Raw genomic sequence first — 19,638 nt, 5'->3', positions numbered from 1 at the left:
CTTATCTATTAGTGTATTATGATTGGTTTATTATATGCTGTTGCTTCTGAGGATGTTACCCTATAAGTATGCCAGCTTTGCCTACCACTAGTGGGCAGTCCTTCAGGTCCTCTAAGGGTGGCCACCTTGCAGCGCTGCTCGTAACAAGCTTTTTCTAAAACGAGTGTTGGCCGCCACTCAACGAATCCCAATTAGAGGGAACCTGCCTTTTCAGGGTTCCTCCACACCAATCAGGTGATCCGCCCTGGAACACACACACACACCTGGCTCAAATCACATCGCGGAAGGGGCGTGGTCACCTCGCTTTGAAGAAAATAGTCAGGTTAATCCCTGACTTTTTCAGCACACAGCTTCATAAAAGCCCGACAATGGCTGCAATTCGGCAGCTGCGTGGTATAACTGGCGCAGCAGCACCACGCAGCCACTGAAGGGCAAATAAGCCGCATGATAGGGTGACCATATGAAAAGGAGGACAGGGCTCCTGTATCTTTAACAGTTGTATTGAAAAGGGAATTTCGGCAGGTGTTAGTTGTTTATATGAAGAACCTGGTGAAATTCCTTCTTCATCACCACAGTTAAAGCTGCAGGAGCCCTGCCCTCTTTTAAATCTGGTCACTCTAGTATAGCTCCTGCACTTTAAATGTGACGAAGAGGGAATTTCACCAGTTTCTCCATATATACAAATGACACCTGCTGAAATTCCCTTTTCTATGCAACTGTTAAAGATACAGGAGCCTTGTCCTCCTTTCCATAGGGTCACCCTATGTATGGACAAGCTCCTTAAGAGAACTCTGTGCTGCCCCTCCCCCTTGCACCCAGCCTCAAATATCTTGGTGATTTAACAGCAATCCCCTCACACTTGCTGATGATGAATGCCAGGTTGATTGATTGATTTAATTTTTATACCGCCCCATAGCCGAAGCTCTCTGGGTGGTTTACAAAAGCTAAAAACAGTGGACATTAAAAAGGTATACACAATTTAAAACCATCAAAAAATATAAAAACAACAGTATGAAAAGTATCCATTTTAAACAACAGTTCAGGGGTCCATTAAAAAACAAACTCAGCATATGTTGTTAATTTATTTATTTATTTATTACATTTTTCTACCGCCCAATAGCCGAAGCTCTCTGGGCGGTTCACAAAAATTAAAACCATAATAAAACAACCAACAGGTTAAAAGCACAAATACAAAATACAGTATAAAAAGCACAACCAGGATGAAACCACGCAGCAAAATTGATATAAGATTAAAATACAGAGTTAAAACAGTAAAATTTAAAATTAAGTTAAAATTAACTGTTAAAATACTGAGAGAATAAAAAGGTCTTCAGCTGGCGACGAAAGGAGTACAGTGTAGGCGCCAGGCGGACCTCTCTGGGGAGCTCATTCCACAACCGGGGTGCCACAGCGGAGAAAGCCCTCTTCCTAGTAGCCACCCGCCTCACTTCCTTTGGCAGGGGCTCACGGAGAAGGGCCCCTGTAGATGATCTTAAGGTCCGGGCAGGTACATACGGGAGGAGGCGTTCCTTCAAATAACCTGGCCCCAAACCGTTTAGGGCTTTAAATGTCAATACCAGCACTTTGAATTGGGCCCGGATGCCTGGGAGAAGAGAAAGGTCTTGACCTGGTGCCAAAAAGATAACAATGTTGGTGCCAGGCGAGCCTCATCGGGGAGATCTTTCCACAGTTGGGGGGCCACCACCGAAAAGGCCCTCTCCCTTGTTGCCATCCTCCGAGCTTCCCTCGGAGTAGGCACTCGGAGGAGGACCTTAGATATTAAGTGCAGTGTTCGGGTAGGTTCATGTCGGGAGAGGCGTTCCATCAGGTATTGTTGTTCCAAGCCGTGTAGGGCTTTATAGGTTAAAACCAACACCTTGAATTGGGCTCGGAAACATACAGGCAGCCAGTGCAAGCGGACCAGAGCAGGTGTTATATGGTCGAACCTTCTGGTTCCCGAAATCAATCTGGCCGCTGCATTTTGCACAAGCTGCAGCTTCCAAACCGTCTTCAAAGGCTGCCCCACGTAGAGGGCATTGCAGTAATCTAATTTGGAGGTTACCAGAGCGTGGAGGTTACCAGGCTGATGGATGGAAAAGTCTGCGTCATCCTTAATCTCAAAGCACATGCTGTCCTGGCTTGTAATGGCTGGAACCTGGTTGGAGAAAGCAGGGGCTGTGAGGCTCTCTCAGATGCATCCACCAGGTGCATTGGCGTGCGCACAGCGGGTGCAGAGGGTTCCATTGAACCCCCTAATGTGCTGCGGCCCAGGCCTGAGGAGGCAAACTTCCAAGCGACGCCACTCTGAAAATCGTTGGCTTTCAGTTTAGTGCCGGAGCTGGCTCTCCTCTCTTCACTTTTTACCTCTTTGGCCCCCTTTCAGATTGAGGCAGTTGCCGTGGCGAAGCCACACGGTGTAGGTTAATAGCAGGTGGGAGCCAATTGCCGAGCAGCCATGGCGTGGAGTGAGTGAGTGACTGTCCCCGCCCCTGCCCGGAGAGGCGAGGCTTCTTGACCCGGTGGTCTGCGTGGGGGAAACAGGGCGCCAAGTGGGCGCTGCTGCTGCTGCCCTTGTGCAGGAGCTCATCACCAGCGTCAAGTTCGACCTGCAGGCTGGAGAAGCAACAGCGGTGAAGCGACAGCTCAGGGTACAGCCGCTGCCCTTCCCGGCCATGGACAGTATGGTCATAAGGGGACGAGGGAAGGAGGGAGGGAAGGGAGAGCCAAGGCACAGACTGACCCATGCGCCAATCCACTACCCTACCAGGCTTGGGAACCACTTTCCTTGCCTTTTAATGATTAATGTTATGATTCTCTTCCTTTCGTTCATTTAGGGCGCGATCCTATGTCGGTTTAGACAGGAAAGAAAGCCCTACTACAGCTCCCAGCATGCCCCAGCCAGCATGTTTACTTCTGAGTAGCCATGCATAGGGCTGCGCTGGAGGTGGCCCTTTGGTCTCATGCAGCAGGGCTCTTCTTAGGGTTAAGGTTAGAACTAGGCCCAAGAGCTTGTGCTTTTGTGAAGTCAGCTTGAGTTAGGGTGCAGTCCTATAGAAAGAAAAAAGTCCTACAGCTCCCAGCATGTCCCAGCCAGCATAGAAGCCTGGGGCATGCTGGAAGTATTAGGACTTTTTTCTGTCTAAACAGGCATAGGATTGAATAAAAGAGGATGTATTAAAAAGGGGAAGAGTGAATGAAGAGTGGCATGAAGATTGCAACCCTAGTCATAATTTACTGTTACTTAATGTATATATTTATATGGCCTATATAGTTTGGTCTCAAGGTGTCTTAAATCTGCACAAAAATGAAACATAGAATATCAAAGGGTAATTGGCACCAAATTTACAACAACAAAAAAACACCAAAATACAGAATCCAGAGAGGGGATAAAGTCTCATTGAACTTGGTTGGGCTTTCTTCTGAGGAAGCAGGTGTAGGATCACTCTATAAATCTTTGCAGTGAAATCCTGGAGTTGTCTAGTAATCCCCAATGATTTCAATGAAACTTAATCCCAGGTAAATGTGCATAGGGTGTTCCATGTTGCCATCATGACTAGTAGCTGTTCACAGATGTCTTCTCTTCCATAAATAAACCCTAGGTCGGCCAGCGGTGGGGCTTACAGTCAGGGGCCTACACTGTTCCTAGCTCTACAATATTTATTTTTCAAGCCATTCTTTTGGTAAATATGGTATGTGTGTCTCTTGTGTCACTTTAAAACAGAGCTGCAGCACGATCCTATGTATGTCTACTCAGAAGTAAGCCCCACTGAGATCAATCAAACTTACTCTGAGGTAGATGTGCACCGGATGCAGCCTGAAAATGAAGCGAGGATGAAGAAAGGACAGGAGAAAAAGAATTGTAGAAATAGAATAGCAAGGTAACTGTGGGATATTTAACCATATTTAAAGACAATAAGTACATCCCACACTGGGATATTTAACCATATTTAAAGACAATAAGTACAGCAAAATTAGTGCCCCTCTACTTCAGTCCCAATCAAATAATTACAACAGTGAACCAGCCAGGTCTTCCATAGGAAAACTCTGTACCAGGTGATAGTTATTTTTAAATTTTAATTAAAAATATATTATCCTTTCCTATAACAAAATGGTACTTACTCCTAAGTAAGTGTGTCCCACTGAAGAAGGAAATCCTATTTGATTCCTGTATTCCTGTTAGTGTGACACGATAAGTTAAAGGCACAATTTTATGCATGTTTAGACAGAAAAAAGTCCTTCAACTCCTAGAATCCCCTAGCCAGCATGGCTGGCTGGGGTATGCTGAGAATTGTAGGACTTCTTATACAGTATGTGGGTATGTGGTGTGGTTTGGCTTGAATTGCTTGTGTCTGGATTTCCTTTCTGGACTGGACTTGCTGGTTACATGACCCACAAGGCCAGGTTGTGGTATAGTCCTCTTCTTCTTTTGTGTTCAAAAGCTGTAAAGTATCCTGTGAGATCTGGAAGACTCACAACTTTATTATGGCCTAATAAGCTGTTGTCCACTGGCCTCAAGTGCCAAAATGACTTTACTGGCTTGGCACTGTGAGTTTGGGGGTGGGGTGGGGGGTCATGTCATTTGCTATTCCGCTTTGGGCAGCAAAATGTCTTGGACCAGCCCTGGCAAGAGCTGGCTATAATTTAGATACTGAACAACATGCATTGGGTTTCCTAGGTGTACAGGGCCCAGGTGTCTCAGGCAGGATCTACACTACTGTTTTCATAGAATCATAGAATCATAGAGTTGGAAGAGGTCTATAAGGCCATCAAGTCCTGCTCAATGCAGGAATCCACCTTAAAGCATCTCTGACAGGTGGTTGTCCAGCTGCTTCTTGAATGCCTCTAGTGTGGGAGAGCCCACAACCTTCCTAAGTAACTGGTTCTACTGTCATACTGCTCTAACAGTCAGGAGGTTTTTCCTGATGTCCAGCTGGAATCTGACTTCCTGTAACTTGAGCCCATTATTCCGTGTCCTGCACTCTGGGATGATCGAGAAGAGATCCTGGCCCTCCTGTGTGTGTCAATCTTTCAAGTATTTGAGGAGTGTTATGTCTCCCCTCAGGCTTCTCCTCAAGGCTAAACATTACCTCTGTTTCCTCTCCCCTCTGGGACACTCATACCTCTCCTGTCTGCACCCTCTCTCCCTCTTCTACCCCACACATAGGGGCATTTCTCTCTCTTCTTTCCCCAGGGCTCCCCCTACTCCAATCCTCTTCTTCTGCCCTTATTTTATTTAGAGTATTTTTATTTAGAGTATTTTTATCCCGCACCTCAGCCTAAAAGGCTCCCGGAGCGGCTTACAATTGATCAGCAAAGAAGACTGATGTGCCCTTGTGACGGTTTCCCATCCTCTCTTTTCTCCTTCATCTCCTGTCTTCTGCCAATAGCCCCTTCGCAGCCTTCCAGAGATGTCCCTACTTCCAGATCTCCTACACTCCCCCAAGTTCACCAAATCTTGCCAGCCAGCCCTCTCTTATGCTAGGCTCGCAGCCAGCCCTCGTCCTCACTATATTCACCCCAGAAGTCTCTCTCCTGGACCTCATTCCAAATTCTTTGCTCAGCAGCACACAGGGCAATCTTTTAAAATCGTTATTAGGGCATTTGATGTATGTTGTATTCTCTGTATGGTGCTGGAACTTAAGATGACACCCATTGTTGTTAATGTGATAGAATCTGTTTTAAATGTGAATCCGTTTTAGTAAGTTTGGATTAGGTCATTATCTGATTAAATTTAAAGATGGTGAAAATTGACTGTATCTTTATATATGCCTGGTTATTACTACAGCAAAAAAAAGTATTCAGAGTCTCTGTTTCAAAATGTGTATTTTTAAAGTACAGATTACTTGTAAATAACAAAAATACAGTTTACTTCAGTTTTCGTTTATTTCGTTTGTTTGATGAGTGAAAAAAGTCCTTTATTACTGTATATTCAATCAATGTTTACCTTAAAAAAAACAACCCCTGGCTGAACCCCCTAATGAAATGTGCTGCGCACGCCTATGACCAGGTGGTTAAGAGCAGCAGCACCAAGCACGGCTTGAGGGGCAGAGAGGGGGTCTCTCTTTGGGCCACTTGGAGGCTATCTCCTTGGCCCCGATCCTTACAGCAGCACTTTGGCACCACAAGGCACCTTGCGCCCGCACTTGCCTTTCTTCCCAGCATCTGCGCGTTGAGGAAGGCAAGTGCAAATTTTCCAGCCCCGCGCCTCTGGAGAAGTTAAAAAAAAAATGGGGGGGGGGAGGAGAGGAACGGGGCCAGAATTTCACAGATACAAATAATAAAAATAAAAACTACGGGGATGAAGGAACAAGGCAGCCAGAAGAGGAATCATAGAATAGCAGAGTTGGAAGGGGCCTACAAGGCCATCAAGTCCAACCCCCTGCTCAGTGCAGGAATCCACCCTAAAGCATCCCTGACGGATGGCTGTCCAGCTGCCTCTTGAAGGCCTCTAGGGTGGGAGAGCCCACAACCTCCCTAGGTAACTGATTCCATTGTCGTACTGCTCTAACAGGCAGGAAGTTTTTCCTGATGTCCAGCCGGAATCTGGCTTCCTTTAACTTGAGTCCGTTATTCCGTGTCCTGCACTCTGGGAGGATCGAGAAGAGATCCTGGCCTTCCTCTGTGTGACAACCTTTTAAGTATTTGAAGAGTGCTATCATGTCTCCCCTCAATCTTCTCTTCTCCAGGCTAAACATGCCCAGTTCTTTCAGTCTCTCTTCTGATCCTCCTGGTTGCCCTCCTCTGAACACGCTCCAGCTTGTCTGCATCCTTTTTGAATTGTGGAGGCCAGAACTGGACGCAATACTCTAGATGAGGCCTAACCAGGGCCGAATAGAGAGGAACCAGTACCTCACGTGATTTGGAAGCTATACTTCTATTAATGCAGCCCAAAATAGCATTGGCCTTTCTTGCAGCCATATCGCACTGTTGGCTCATATTCAGCTTGTGATCTACAACAATTCCAAGATCCTTCTCGTTTGTAGTATTGCTGAGCCAAGTGTCCCCCATCTTGTAACTGTGCATTTGGATAAACATTGCAGTATGTTCATGTGGAAATCACAGAATAGAAGTGCTTGTGTAGAACTACAGCGGGCCACTAGAGGGTGCTCTTGTACACCGGGAATCTGGAAGAAGTCTGATTTGTCTCTTAAAATTTTCCCAGCATTCTAAAACATATTTTGCATTTTATGACATGCAAGCATTTAAAGGCAGACTAGCAGAGTTGTATTTATTCCCAGCATCTGCTCTTCAAAGGTATAATCCCTCTGTTTTTTCATGATCATAACTAGTACGGTATTTTTTTCTCCCTCTTCCCTCCCCCTCCCCTTTTCCTTGTGTGTCATGTCTTTTTTAGACTGTCAGACTGAGGGCAGGGGCTGTCTTCTTTACTGATCAATTGTAAGCCACTCAGAGAACCTTTTTGGCTGAGGTGCGGGACAAAAATACTCTAAACAAATAAATAATGGTAATAGCCTTGTCATCCATGAATTTGTCTCTGCCGTTTTTAAAGCCACGACCACATTTTGACACTGAATTCAGTAAAGCTAATTAAATTATGCAATGCATGAAGGAGTTGTGTCCTGAGCCTAATGTTGGCATATGTTTGGAACCTCCTGCAGATCAGCTGTCTTGGGCTCACCCAGGTTCAAGTAGATGAGAGAAGGCGAGAGAGATTTTTTCCACGGTCTCTGCACCAGTCATAACATTAAAACCACGTTCTCAGCTACGAGCCTGCCTGGTTCTTGAAAACTGCTGGGCCTTTCTCCTGAGACTGACACCTTCAGAGGCACGTTTGACGGGGACACGAGAGAGGGCCTTCTCGGTGGCCGCTCCCCAAGCTGTGGAACTCGCTCCCAAGGGGGGCTAGGTTCGCTCCCTCTAGGCTGGCAGGCCAAGACTGCTTTGTTTATCCTGTAATTGGGCCTGTTGGGTTGGGTGCTATTTTTAATAATAGTGTACGTGATTTTGCTGTCGTTATCTTTTTATTATATTTTAACGTGCTGTTTTATTGTTTAAAATCAATAATGTTTCTGTAAGCCGCCTCGAATGACATTTTATGGTAGAAAGGCAGGATACAATTTAAATAAGTGAATATCATGCCTCTTCCAAAAACATTCATGTGCTTTATCAGAATCATGCGTGGCTTCGGCCAAATCATCATAGAATCATAGAAAAGCAGAGTTGGAAGGGGCCTACAAGGCCATTGAGACCAACCCCCTGCCCAATGCCGGAATCCACCTCAAAGCATCCCTGACAGATGGCTGTCCAGCTGCCTCTTGAATGACTGTAGTGTGGGAGAGCCCACAACCTCCCTAGGTAACTGATTCCAATGTCGTCCTGCTCTAACAGTCAGGACGTTTTTCCTGATCTCCAGCTGGAATCTGGCTTCCTGTAACTTGAGCCCGTTATTCTGTGTCCTGCACTCTGGGAGGATCGAGAAGAGATCCTGGCCCTCCTCTGTGTGGCAACCTTTTAAGTATTTGAAGAGCCCAGCATTGGCTCCTTAGCTACTAAAGACTGTAAATGGGTTAGAAATAAATGGGATAAGAATCACCAAGTCCTTTGAACGTACGGAAGTATTTGTGCTGCCGCCCCTCTGGAAATGGGTTGCCAGCGTGATCTGTGCTTCCTTGGCCCGGCACAGATCCCGGCAGGTGGGCAGGCACGTGCTTTTGGACTGTCTAGCAACCCTTGTCGCACTCAATGGTGAGACAGAACAGCCCCTCCCGTACTTTGCACTGCTATTGTTTGATCAAGGTGTTCCGTCCCTGAGTCAGGCTTTCGATTCCTTTCAGCCACCTCTGTCTTGAACACTCAGCTCCCCTGACCCTTTGTTGGTCAATTTGCATCTCTCCCATTGCGTTTTTTTCCCCCACTCTCCCTTTTGATAGCCGCTGTCACCTGACTGGCCCACAAATGCCCCAGACACTATTTTGCACACAAAAACCCCAAGCACTATTTTTTAGGGGAATACTCCAGCCACTATTTTGCACATAGAATCATAGAATAGCAGAGTTGGAAGGGGCCTACAAGGCCATGGAGTCCAACCCCCTGCTCAATGCAGGAATCCACCTGACAGAGGGTTGTCCAGCTGCCTCTTGAAGGCCTCTAGTGTGGGAGAGCCCACAACCTCCCTAGGTCACTGGTTCCATTGTCATACTGCAATGGAAAGGAGTACTGGGATCCCGTATTTTTAACAGTTGTCTAGAAAAGGGAATTTCAGCAGATGTCATTTGTATGCAGGCAGCACCTGGTGAAATGCCCTCTTCATTGCAACAGTTACAGCTGCAGGAGCCCTGCCCTCTTTTGTATCTGGTCACTCTAGTATAGGGCAGGGCTTCTGCAGCTGTAACTGTTGCAATGAAGAGGGCATTTCACCAGGTGCTGCCTGCATACAAATGACAAATGGACAACCCTCTGTCAGGGATGCTTTAGGGTGGATTCCTGCATTGAGCAGGGGGTTGGACTCGATGGCCTTGTAGGCCCCTTCCAACTCTGCTATTCTATGATTCTATGACATCTGCTGAAATTCCCTTTTCTAGCAGCACAACACCGATTATTTTCCAAAACACCTCCACTTTTCTGTCATTGGTTTGCTTGCCTTGCCTTTAGGCCTGAGTGCTTAAATCTGAATTATGGCCTACAAAGTAGCCACATTAGGATGACCATATCTGGGAAACCAAAAAAGAGGACACCCAGTGATGGGGGGCAGGAAAGCATTTTTCCAGGGCCTCCAGAAAGTGTGTCATTCCCCCCCCCACCGCCTTAAAGGCCCTGATTGGAGTGGAGGGGGCAAAGCATGTCATTCCTCTCCTCACTGCTCCAATTGAGGCCTTAAAGGAGGAGTGCAGGGGTGCGTGAAAGTAGTCTTTCATGGGCCTCCAGAAAGTATGTAATTTCCCCCACCATGCTAATGGTGGCCTCAAAGGGGAAAGAATGTCATTTCCAGGACATTATAAAAAATTACAGAAAATCCCCCGACACCCAGGAGAGATAAAAGAAACCTGGACAAATACGGGGAAATCCTGACAGTTGGTCACCCTAGCCACCACTTGACATCAAGACCATATTTGGACATCATGGTAAGCCTTGCTGTTTCTCTCCACTCCTGTGCTCATAGGCACATGCACATATATATGCCAGCCCCTTCCAGAGGGGGTGGGGTGACGTCAGAAAACCATGTTGCTGATCCTGGGGGAGGAGTAGGGGGTCCTTTTTCTCTCCTTTGGAGCTGGGAGCATTTTGCTTTCCTTTGGGGGCTGTAGAGGGTATGTGTGGATGAGATGGGCAGAACAGTCCTATGCAGGCCTACTCGGAAGTAAGTCCCAATGAGAATTGCAACCTTAGAAAGGAAAGAAGGATTGTCGGGATTGATGAGGGCAGAAACTGCAGGTGAGTGGGAGAGAGAACGGTGGAAGGGTTTCTGACAAGAGAAGGCTTGTTTCCCAACCTCGCCAGTGCGCCTTCTGTGAAATGGGTATTTTGTTGTGCTTCTGCGGGGTGAAAGCTGTAGATTGGCTTTTGGAGTTCTTCAGGCCCAATCTTTGCTTGAACTCCATTTCTTGAGTCAGTTACTTTGCCTTTGTGACTAGACAGTCTCCCACAACAGCTATTCTACGACTAGCCACATTCCCTGTAGAAGGGAGCCATTCTGTGGTGGTGCACAGAACATTTTCTCAAATTCTCCGAAGTGTCGATGGGCCCAAACTTAGGCTGGTATACCAGCCGCAACCTCACCTGGCAAGAGAGCGCCTGGCGACAGTCATCCACACTCTAGTAACCTCCCATTTAGATTTCTGCAATGCGATGTGTAAAGGGCTACCTTTGAAAAAGGTTCATAAATTCCAGCTAGTCCAAAATAGAGCTGCTAAAACCCCAGTATCAAAGGCAGTAAGCCTATATACACCAGTTAATGGGGAACATGGGTGAGAGAGTTCTTGTTCAACAGCTGATTGGCCACTGTGTAAATGCCGGACTAGATGGATCCCTGGTTTGATCCAGCAAAGTCTTCTTGTGTACTTAGGTTACTGACTGGCACGGCTTGATACGGTCCTGAGACACTAGTCATTTGCCAGCTGCAGACAGTCTTCCAGTCCACTTCTAGGCAGAATCCAAAATTTAATTTTGCTGTTTTTACTGCTGTTATCTGTTTTTATAGGGTTTTTTGTCATATTTTATTGTATGTTCATTAATCTTGTATGCCTCCTTGAGAACATTCTACTCCTACAGGCAGGCTAAAAATTATTTCAAAAAAAATAAAATGTGTTGAAGTTCCCCTGAGCCCCCTGAGTTCATGTTGACTAATACCCTAAAAAGCTTAAGGCCAGAGTATCTAATTTATTTATTTATTTATTTATTTAGTACCTGCCCAAAACCTTAAGTCATCTTCGAAGGCTCTCCTCTGGGCACCTCCACTGAGCACCTCCACTGAGAGAAGCCAGGTGGGTGCCTTCAAGGGAAAGGATGGCACCCCATTTATTAAATGCCCTTCCCAAAAAGGCTTACCTGCCGCCAGAGTGTTATCTTTGCAGCACCTGGGAAATATATTTCTTTTAGATTTCGTTTAAAACATTTCAAGTCCTTTGTTTTAAACTGTTTTATTGTCTGATGCTTGCAACTGCCTTCTGTCCTGTGTAGGGTGACCCTATGAAAAGGAGGACAGGGCGCCTGTATCTTTAACAGCTGGCTAGAAAAGGAAATTTCAGCAGGGGTCATTTGTATATATGGAGAACCTAGTGAAATTTCTTCTTCATCACAGCAGTTAAAGCTGCAGGTGCCCTGCCCTCTTTTAAATCTGGTCACTCTAGTATAGCTCCTGCAGCTTTAACGGTTGTGATATAGAGGGAATTTCACCAGGTGCTGCATGCCTACAAATGACACCTGCTGAAATTCCCTTTTCTAGGCAACTGTTAAAGATACAGGAGCCCAGTCCTCCTTTCCATATGGTCACCCTAGACAAGGAGCTCATCTCTAGGTGATGAGATAAATCAGAAAAGCTTAGATTTTCGAAGTGTAAAATTTGTGAACTAAGGTCAGCAAATTACATGATGTAATCCTGAGGAGGGATAAGGACAAAAGTGTCCCTAGAAAAACCTTTCGTCTCCACGACTTGTGGCGACTACAAAATCTGTAGATAGGAGTAGCAGAGGGTTCCATATGAAATGTTTCAGTAATGCATGGGTGTTGTTTCTGTTTTGTTTTAAAAACTGTATATTTTATTACAGCTCCTGACGAAGGGCGATACGTCCGAAACGTTGAGCAGAGCATTTTTGGATTTAAAGAATAAAATAGTTTTTAACACATGTATCAAGCACTAGAGTTGATTTCTCTTTTTAGGATCCACGTTTCATCACACCTACCCATTTCCCTTTAATTATCCCATAGTGTATGAAAGCTGTAGTTGTTGGTGTGATCCCCATCACACCACCTGTGGAGGGAGAGGAAGGAAACTTCGCACTGGCGAAACGATCTCTTTACGGGGAGGGTGGGAGTGACAAGGGAGAGACGCTCCCTCAGGGCCCCTCTGCTTTTTCTGTGTGCGTTTTTACTCAAGAGTAAGCATACACACACCCCACACACTAGCAAACGCAACTTGAAAAGAGCTTACTATTTCTGTAACTGGCAAGGGATAGGATCGGGCTGTTAGCCTGTTTACTCGAAAGTAAGCGCCTTCCTGAGTGCCAGAACGCTTGCTTTTCAGGACGGAGGGCTCCGCGCGGCGCTCACTTGGGAGCCACAAAGGGAAGCGTCTGAGCGACTCTGCTCTTGTCATCCTCTTGCGCCCCCAGTGGCCGCTCGGAGAACAACAAAAGATTCGCTCTTAAAGGGGTCCAAAATACGTCGCTTCTTTTGGCTAAGAAGCACAATTAAAGCAGGATGCGTGGGAGTGCTTCACAGTAAAAGCAGATTATAAGGTGGGAAACTTCGGAGTCCTTTGCATGCAATTCGCAGTGATTGCACAGTATAACGCTGGTGTGATGAAGCTGGTATGCTAACTTCCAGTATCAGAGGCAGTAAGCCCATCTACACCAGTTGCTATTGCACTCCTGTCCTGCTTGTGGGTTCCTAGTCGACAGCTGGTTGACCACTGTGTAAATGAAATGCTGGACTAGATGGACCCTTGCTCTGTGATCCAGCATGGCTCCTCCTTACGTTCTTCTTCTTCAGGCATCCTAGCAAGGTAGATAAATCTCCCCTGAATGCAAAGTCATTTTCAATTAAATATACTTCTTTAATATAGATTTTAATAGATTTTTATTAAAAATATTCAAATACAAAATAGCAAGCTATAGAAGCAGGAACATACAAAAGCATAACACATGGCTCGATGTTTCATAGACTTTCTTCAGGAGTGTGTGTGTGTGTGTGTGTGTGTGTGTGTGTGTGTGTGTTTATTGAAACCTGTAGCAGACTTAGCAAACGAAAGAAGGAAGAATACTAGAAATGTACCAATTCCAAGCTAAGCAAGTTCCTTTCCTAGCCGTCGAAACATTTGGAAAGCCCTGGGGTGGGTGTGCAGTGGCGTGGCATCAATTCTATGATGCCGCTGCGATCGCATACCCACCCCAGGGCTTCCCACCAAAGCTGCGGGGTAAAAAAGTTAGGTGTTTACCCCGACTTAATTCTCCAGAGCGAGGCAAGGATGCAGATGACATTCAAGAGGCAGGGATGCTTTAGGGCGGATTCCTGCATTGAGCAGGGGGGTTGGACTCGATGGCCTTGTAGGTCCCTTCCAACTCTGCTATTCTATGATTCTATGAATATGATGCAAAAGCCTGACTATACCATTGAAACAGAAGAGTGAATGGAGGAATGACTGACAGCTGAGGCTAGAATGGAATGGTGGGCGGGGTGAGTGGCAGTTGGGGAAAGGCAGTTGGAGAAAGGAGAACAAAGGTAGTTACAGTACTGAGAGGTCAGGGAAGAGGGAGCTGAGTTAGGATTGAGAGATAGTGACCTGGTTTGCTCACACATGCTTTATTTTAAATCAGCCACTCTACATGCCAGTACTACACCTCCCAGCATGCCTTTGGCAACCCGCAAGTCCTCGCGTCCTCTGAGACATCCTCTTGTTGCTGATGCTGCTCCTTGATAGAGCATTGAGCAGTAGCATCGCCAAGAAGGGGAGATAAGTGGCTGTCAGCGGATGCACCCAGCTCTGGCCAAGTCCTGCCAGACAGGGTGCTCCCCTTCCTCACTCCCTCTTAAGGTCAACGGCTGCACACTTGCTCCCCCCAGACCCTGAGAAAACAGCGATATCAGGACGGAGTGCCTTTGAGCACGTTCGACCCCTCAAAGTCACGCTGTTGTATCTAGTTGTGATTTTAAAACCACGCAGAGGGTGGGAGGAGGCATCGCAAACAGACACAGCCCATTTATGTGGGTTGTTTCCCTTTATGTGGAATTGGGCTGACTGCTGGAGACCAACCTTAGGAATCAGGGTTGTGAAAGACATGCAGCGGCAACTTTCCCATGCACTCACAATGGCTACCAAAGACTGGTAAGTCTGGCCTCCCACCCAAGGCATGCTGGGAGTTGTAGGCAAAAAACTAGGTTTTTATTAAATTCTTTAAAAATACTTAAAATCCCAAAATTCATGTGTTTAGATTTTTCTGGTACATGACACAGCCAGACCTATCACCGTGACAAGTTTCCAACTCATCTGGAAGTGGGTAAACATTTATGGACATATATGACACGCACATACTTTCTGCTTTATAGGTAGAAATTCTATAACATGTTATGTTGCTGCTTGATAGCTATGCACTCGTGCGCAATATCTGTAAAAGAAGAAGGGAGGAAGGAGGAATAATATGATTAGGCCAAGATGTGTTTAAAATCCACAGACCCTGCCCCCAATAAAACTAAGGATGCTTTTTCTGTGCATGCAGACTCCGTTAGGGTGACCATATTTTGGAAACCAAAAAGGAGGACAACATGGTCGGCCTCCAAGGGGGCATGTCCAGTACCAAGGGGGCGTGCCCACCCAAACATAGCCTTGGTCACATGTCTGATTTTACAGCACACATTTAAGACAAATCTGTTCTACATAACATCTTAATGTTAAAATCACTGAAATAAAGAACAAGTGAGAGATTCACTGTATCTGAAATTAACTTCACTCACTCCTACTTTTGTAGGTTTTGCTGTACTTTGAAGCTTTTGCTATACTCTGTGTGTTACATTCTCCCCTTCCCTAAAATATCTTTTCTGACTGTGTCTTCACTCATTGCAAGCTGCTGTTGTTGTTAATAGGGTTTGCTACTGGCTGGCCGGATGGCTGGCTTTTTTAAATTTCAATTTTTAAAAAACGCTTGTGTATAATTGTCACAAGTTTCTCTACTCCAACATTAGGTTTAAAACCTCAATTTAAAAAAAAATCCTTAAAAATCAATGGATGAACAGATCTGTTTCAAATTTGGTACGGCTATAGTTCTACCTAAAAGCTATCATGGTGCCAACTTTCAGCTCTTTATCTTTAAAAATGACTGTTTTAAAAATAATAATTTTAAAACCGCAATTTTTTAAAAAAATCCTTAAAAATCAATGGATGAACGGATCTGTTTCAAATTTGGTACGGCTAAAGTTCTACCTAAAAGCTATCATGGTGCCAACTTTCAGCTCTTTATCTTTAAAAATGACTGTTTTAAAAATCATAATTTTAAAACCTCAATTTAAAAAAAAAATCCTTAAAAATCAATGGATGAACAGATCTGTTTCAAATTTGGTGTGGCTAAAGCCCTACCTAAGAGCTACCATTGTGCCAAGTTTCATGTCTTTATCTTTAAAAATGATGGTGTTATAAGCATTTTTGTTAATTCCCATTAAAGCTGCTCTTTGGCTGAGGAAGATTGGAAAAATCTGGATTTCTCCTCCACCTCCCGGATTTGTCACCAAAACACTGGACTAATCCGGGCAAATCTGGTCATATGGTAACCCTAGGCTCCATCCAACATTACGCAGATGACTGTAAAGCAGGCAACATGCTCGCCAGCATCTGTTAAATGACAATAGGTGAAGGTATTTGGCATTAAAGGCCAATTCTACATTTTACCCTCAGAGATGCATATCTAAACCCCAATATCTGCTTTTCCTAGGGGAAACCTGGCTTTGCGAGAGGTGGAGAAGCAGTTCGGCAGGAGTGGAAGTTTCCCACCTGCTGCAACAATTCCTGTCCTCCCTTTTTCCCATATTTTTTTTCCGAACAGATATCAGGAATGAGAGGGGAGGGGCAGCTGGAGGGGGAGTTGCAGAAGGAACACCGCAGAGAAGGATTCAGCGTTCTTTGTTCCTCTTCCTCCAATTCATGCTCTCCCCGAATGGTTTCCCCCCTCTGAGGCTTATTAGGTGGGGGCATAGCTCAGTGTACAGCATGTGCTTGGCAAACAGAAGGCCCCAGGTTCAATTCCTGACATATCCGGGTATAAGAAAAAGTAGCAGGTGAGGAGAACCACCTCTTCCAGAGACCCCAGAAAGAATCACTGCCCTCACGGAAGACAAGTCTGGGCTACCTGACAGATGGCTGACCAGCTGTCTCTTGAAGGCCTCTAGTGTGGGAGAGCCCACAACCTCTCTAGGTATCTGGTTCCATTGTTGTACTGCTCTAACAGTCAGGACGTTTTTCCTGATGTCCAGCGGGAATCTAGTTTCCTGTCACTTGATCCCGTTATTCTGTGTCCTGCACCCTGGGAGGATCGAGAAGAGATCCTGGCTAGCTTTACATAGACCCCACATACACACACTGGTGTCTGAAGCACTTTTTTAAAGAGCCCCAACAAACCAGCGATTTATCACACTCTCGCCATGCCTGGTATGTGTTTTTGCAGCACAGTACTCACATGACATCGTCCCTGTCCTGCACTCGCCTTCTCCATTTTCCATTTATTTTGGGAGCAGGGAAAGTTCTTTTTTTCCCCTTCCATGCGCAATAAAGCCACTCTTCCCTCCCATGGATTGCTGTCCTTGTGCTATATCGGACCATCCCGTTTTTGTTGGGGGCATGTGTGTCAAAGGGCAGCCTCACTGACCAAAGAGGAAGGCAGGGCAGTGCTCTGCTCAACCATGAAGGGGGAGGGACAGAAGGTGCCCAAACACACTACAGATAAGGCGAGCGAAGTTGCCGCCACCCGTGCCCAGGACTCAGTCCCATATAACTCTATGGTTCATACCCCTGAGTAGGCACATCTCAGTTTCCTGACCAGAACAATGTTGGTTTCCCGTTGCCATGGCAACATTGACCACGAACCTCTCCAAAATCTAATACTTTCTCTTCACTTATCTTGTTTAATATGATCATAGGGGAGAGCATAGTGTGTTATTTAAACGTAATTCGTAGAATCATAGAATCATAGAACAGCAGAGTTGGAAGGGGCCTACAAGGCCATCGAGTCCAACCCCCTGCTCAATGCAGGAATCCAGCCTAAAGCATCCCTGACAGAGGGTTGTCCAGCTGCCTCTTGAATGACCTCCCTAGGTAACAGATTCCATTGTCATACTGCTCTAACAGTCAGGAAGTTTTTCCTGATGTCCAGCTGGAACTGGCTTCCTTTAACTTGAGCCCGTTATTCCGTGTCCTGCACTCTGGGAGGATCGAGAAGAGATCCTGGCCCTCCTCTGGGTGACAACCTTTTAAGTATTTGAAGAGTGCTATCATGTCTCCCCCCAATCTTCTCTTCTCCAGGCTAAACATGCCCAGTTCTTTCAGTCTCTCTTCATAGAGCTTTGTTTCCAGACCCCTGATCATCCTGGTTGCCCTCCTCTGAACACACTCTGTTGCCCTGTTTCAGGCTGCCGTACTATTGTATTTGCGCAGAATATAGATATAGATATAGATATATAGATATATACCGTATATTGCAGGAGAATGTAGGGGGCGGGGCGGGAGATTTCGCCGGCATAGTAGCGATACAGGTGGAAAGATACATGAGCACAACAATGCACAGATGTGAAAGTGCCCAGCGCTCGACTCACTAAGGAAACGAAGAGGGAAACAGCGGACACAAACCCAGGAGAAAAAGTAGGTGTGATGGAGCCCGAAAAGGTGCAGGTAGCAGGTGATGAGAAAAGAGTTCTCTCTGGCCCTAAAGAGCAACTGCTGGACCATCAGCTTGGCATAATTTGGGGTGTCTCTCAGGGGCAAAACACCTACTTTCCATGAAGGAGAGGCCCCCCAGTTCATTACCTGGCAGCATCTCCCGTTCAGAGACTCAGGAAACAGGTGAAGGGAAAGAAGACCCTCAAGGCCGGCAGTGAGAGGCCCGTGGACCAGTAAAGTGAAGGTCCTTGGATGCCAAGGAAGGAGGCAGACTTTCAAGATTTTAATCTGGGCTTGATTCACCAGCTGTCCAAGCCCCAACAAAATGATCAGAAGTCACTCAACTCACACTGCTCTCATTTATTTATTTACAAGGTTTATATACCGCTTGGCATCTAATAAAATATCCAAGCAGAGAACAATAAAAAGGGGAGAAAAACTCATCATCATCAAAATACAGGATTAAAACTGGTAAAATCAAATTGTGCCATGGTCAGTTACTGGGGAAATGCTTGTTATTTATTGTTCATTGCGCCGAAGGCGGCTCCGGTACGTAGCGCCTTCTGTCTGCAAATGTCCGGGTGTAACCATGAAAACAGCAAAGCAGAACATTCAGCAAAAGGGAGACTTTTAGGGCTCTCCTTATGTTCTTGTACTGATCCCTAGAACCCAGAACAACACTGCTTCTTAAGGCCCAACTACTGCTTGGAAATCCGATGTACCTTACTCATTTCGTAAGCCCCTGGCGACTCTGCACCTGACCGGATGCTTACCTGGTAACTTCACAGCCAGCTGGTCCTGGTGCAGCAAGAGCAGTTTGAGCACAATGGAAGTTTCCTTTTTCAGCGTCGTCATGATCTTCTCCTGTGTGACACAAAGCATGTCCCATATGAAGCCACAAGCACGCCAGTGGGGGTGGGGAGGGAGGGGGCGTCAATCGGTGACAGAGCGCCTCCTTTACACAGTCCAAACACACCCACACCCGCGTCTCCGTCTAAAGGATCTCATTAACAGAGGCCTCCCTTGTCTGAAGGTGCTTGCTCAAGGGCGTGATGCTTTGCTATAGCCACTTCGCTATAGCTATTCTTGGCCTGATGCTCATCAGGCTTTTCTGAAAGGGATACGTTGCACACGATTTCTGGGCTTCCAACCTCTTAAAAGGGGAAGGCGTTTGCTTTATTCAGTTTCCCCTTGAGTGTCATTTTCCCAGGTTTATCTCAAAGATAGTAACTAGCATCTTTTTGTCTACATGCTTTGCAGCTGGCTTAATAGGGAAGTTACCCCACCATTCCCCCACCCAAGCTGAATAAATGTGGAATCAGAACTTCTGCTTGGCGTTTATGGCACTTTCGCTGCCTCTCCTGACTAGCTCCAGGTAGATGTTGCTTGCGACTCCTATGAGTGAGTCATTTATGGCAATAAGTTTAGCATAAGTCAGCAACTTTTTACTTCATATTTCCCCGTGCCTTTTCAGTTCTCTCTTCCTGTCCATTGTTGTATTCTTGTTTTTTTAAAAAAATTGTCTGTTACTTCGAAAATTGGAGGTTTGATTACTGACCAAACTCAAGAGCGGGTGTATGATTTTTCTCCTCATGCTGCTTAGG

At 45.9% G+C, this 19,638-nt stretch overlaps 1 protein-coding gene across 1 annotated transcript in view; it reads right to left on the bottom strand.

Annotated features, from left to right (window-relative positions):
• Positions 1 to 2,360: 2,360 nt before the first annotated feature.
• The window catches only part of LOC134398118 (nuclear GTPase SLIP-GC-like), a 73,964-nt gene continuing 56,686 nt past the window's right edge, over positions 2,361 to 19,638 (bottom strand). The window contains exons 17-18 of the mRNA XM_063125362.1: positions 18,808 to 18,898; positions 2,361 to 2,662 (exon numbers count right to left, since the gene is read on the bottom strand). Of these exons, the coding sequence (XP_062981432.1) occupies positions 2,361 to 2,662; positions 18,808 to 18,898 (393 nt within the window). The remainder of the gene's footprint in view (positions 2,663 to 18,807; positions 18,899 to 19,638) is intronic.

Source organism: Elgaria multicarinata, chromosome 4 (assembly GCF_023053635.1).
Source record: "Elgaria multicarinata webbii isolate HBS135686 ecotype San Diego chromosome 4, rElgMul1.1.pri, whole genome shotgun sequence".
In the NCBI taxonomy this organism is placed as follows: domain Eukaryota; kingdom Metazoa; phylum Chordata; class Lepidosauria; order Squamata; family Anguidae; genus Elgaria; species Elgaria multicarinata.
Note: the sequence above shows the minus strand (reverse complement) of the source record. Positions and strands in the feature narration are given on the sequence as shown.